Source organism: Chrysochloris asiatica, unplaced genomic scaffold (assembly GCF_000296735.1).
Source record: "Chrysochloris asiatica unplaced genomic scaffold, ChrAsi1.0 scaffold00198, whole genome shotgun sequence".
Lineage (NCBI taxonomy): Eukaryota > Metazoa > Chordata > Mammalia > Afrosoricida > Chrysochloridae > Chrysochloris > Chrysochloris asiatica.
In genome coordinates this window covers 213308-215705 of record NW_006408716.1, presented here as the reverse complement: position 1 = coordinate 215705, position 2398 = coordinate 213308, and the positions used below count along the sequence as shown (strand labels likewise).

Genomic DNA, 2398 nt, shown 5'->3' with positions numbered 1-2398 from the left:
GACCCTGCATAGGGTTTCCAAGAGTGATTTGTGGGTTTGAACTGCTGACTTTGTGGTCATCATTCCAGTGGATTGCTAAAAACAGTAGGAAAGAAAAAGTATGTGCTTTATTTTCTATGTCTCATTGCTTTTTCTCAGAAAAGACAGATTCACAGCAATGGCCTGCTCTGTTCATAAGACTTAGGCTGTGTCAGGCAGACGCTGACATGTTATCAGAAGGAGGCTGTAAAGAATATAGAGTGATCATGATCACTGAAAGGAAGGTTACCTATGCACAGCAGAATTTTAGCCACACATGTACAGACTCAGGCATGCCCTTACATACACATTCACTACCATCTATAAACCTAGGCCATGTGCAGATGTTTCATAGCCACATTTGCACTGGATCTCTCTGCTTGGAGCAGAGACTGACTACTTATAGAAAGACAAAGTGCTTCTTCTGAAAATTGACCTTTTAACACTTGAGTAAAAGGGTCTTACTTGCTTTTGAAGTAGAATGCTGCGCAGAACATGCCCACGATGACAATTCCAAAGATGATACATGAAATTGACAGCACTTGCCTTTGATAAACTTCTTCACTCTCTGTGAACAGAAACGCAGAAATAAAGTGGATATTAGTAGGGCACAGCAGAGCTCATCCCCATCCTTGTAAGTCTGAACTGATAGAAGTCTTTCAAAGCCCCATTTCTTCTATCTGTCATGGACAGAAGAAAACATAAGAGGGTTACCAAGATTCAATCGTTTTACAAAAGTCTTTGTTGTTGTAAATCAATTGAGTTAGTTGCCACTCATAGCAACCCTGTATAGGGTTTCCAAGGAGTAGCTGGTGAGCTTGAACCACCAACATTGCACTTCAAACCAACCTTGCAATTCAGTGTATTAGCCCACAGCACCACACCAGACCTCAAAACTTTTTATGATAATTTCATATTCTCTTTTTTGAATTTACATGATTAAATCTGAACCCCTACACAGATATCCCAACTATCAACATTGACTATTGGAAACATCCAGTGAATTCAGGACATTTTGTCAGACATACATTTTGAAATTGTGTTGGGACCTAAACTAATCTGCTAGAGGAACAAATCTGTGTTCATTGGAATGTGCTTCTGCCAGTAATGGTTTCCAATTTACATTTTTATGTGGTGCTGATGCTTCTGTGGTTTTTAATTGTGATTTGGCCTTTGGCTGTTTATCTCTAATGACTATGAGAGAATTTTCTTATAGTAGAAAATGTTAATACCCAAGAGAATATTCTATGCATCCATTTAAAAATCTCCTCAGTACCAATGATCTGGCAAACTACATCTCAGACACTATGGTCAAGGTCATAACTTTAAGATTGTCATCACAGAAAAGGCAATAATTGAAAAATAAACATTTCACTTTTCAGCCACTATCATTTATACTTACAGCTCACTTTCATAACTATGTATATGAAGCGTTTCTTCTATGAATAACCTTTTGATAAACATACCAGAGCACTTTCTCTCTGTTAATTAGCCTTCCTTTGTCTTCATTTTTCTCTTTATACAGCACGGAGGCCAGTGGTCCATGATTATAGTCATTCACTTTCTTATGAACGCCTTCAACTACTTTAGCCCTTTCTCCTTCCTTTCCTCCCCTCTGTCAAAATAGTTATACAAATCCACAAAATGCTTTCTCCAGGCGTATCCTTTGAGCCTCACAGAGTCAGGAGAGAAGATTACATAACTGAACATTGAGAGAGGTTGACAACTATGTTGCATAAATGGACATCCAATAGTGACTAACAATCTCAACAGTCTGCTTGTGCGTTTTCCTGTTGAGTATTCTGTACGTTCTCCATATTATTAAGCCTCTGGCTGACTCGCACTCTCAGATCTTTTCTTTGCATGTCATAGAGAAGCCACTACACAAGAAATCCTTCCTTTTCACAAGACAACATATGCAAAATTGAATGACTCTGTATCCCCCACCCCCACCCCTTTTTTTTTTTTCTATCTTATTAGCACAGAGTGGTGTTTCTTAAACTTGCATGTGGAGTCACCATGGAGGCTGTTGACAGACAGTATTATTGGCTACGCTCTTTTCCAGAATTGCTGACTTAGTATGTACAGACTGGGAAGAGAACATTTAGATCTTGAACAAGTTCCTAAGTGACTCTGCTGTTGCTGCTCTAGATACCAAATTTTAGAATCATTGAACAGACTAAGAGCTACCAGAATAGGAACCACCGAAATCACAATTACCTGGAGAGATAAAATTTTCATTTTGATACCAAAGTGTTGGTCTCTATCTTGGGCCTTCAGAATCAGAAATTGTATTTAAATTACAAGGTTTTCAGTGCTTCTTGTTCAAATAAAAGATAGAGGGTGATCCAATTAGACAAAGTGCTATATATATATATAT

General features: G+C 38.2%; 1 protein-coding gene across 1 annotated transcript in view; it reads right to left on the bottom strand.

The window, feature by feature from the left end:
• LOC102813751 (pro-neuregulin-3, membrane-bound isoform-like) overlaps positions 1 to 2398 on the bottom strand; it is a 95832-nt gene that overhangs the window by 83904 nt on the left and 9530 nt on the right. The window contains exon 2 of the mRNA XM_006872460.1: positions 484 to 637. Coding sequence (XP_006872522.1) covers positions 484 to 637 — 154 coding nt within the window. The remainder of the gene's footprint in view (positions 1 to 483; positions 638 to 2398) is intronic.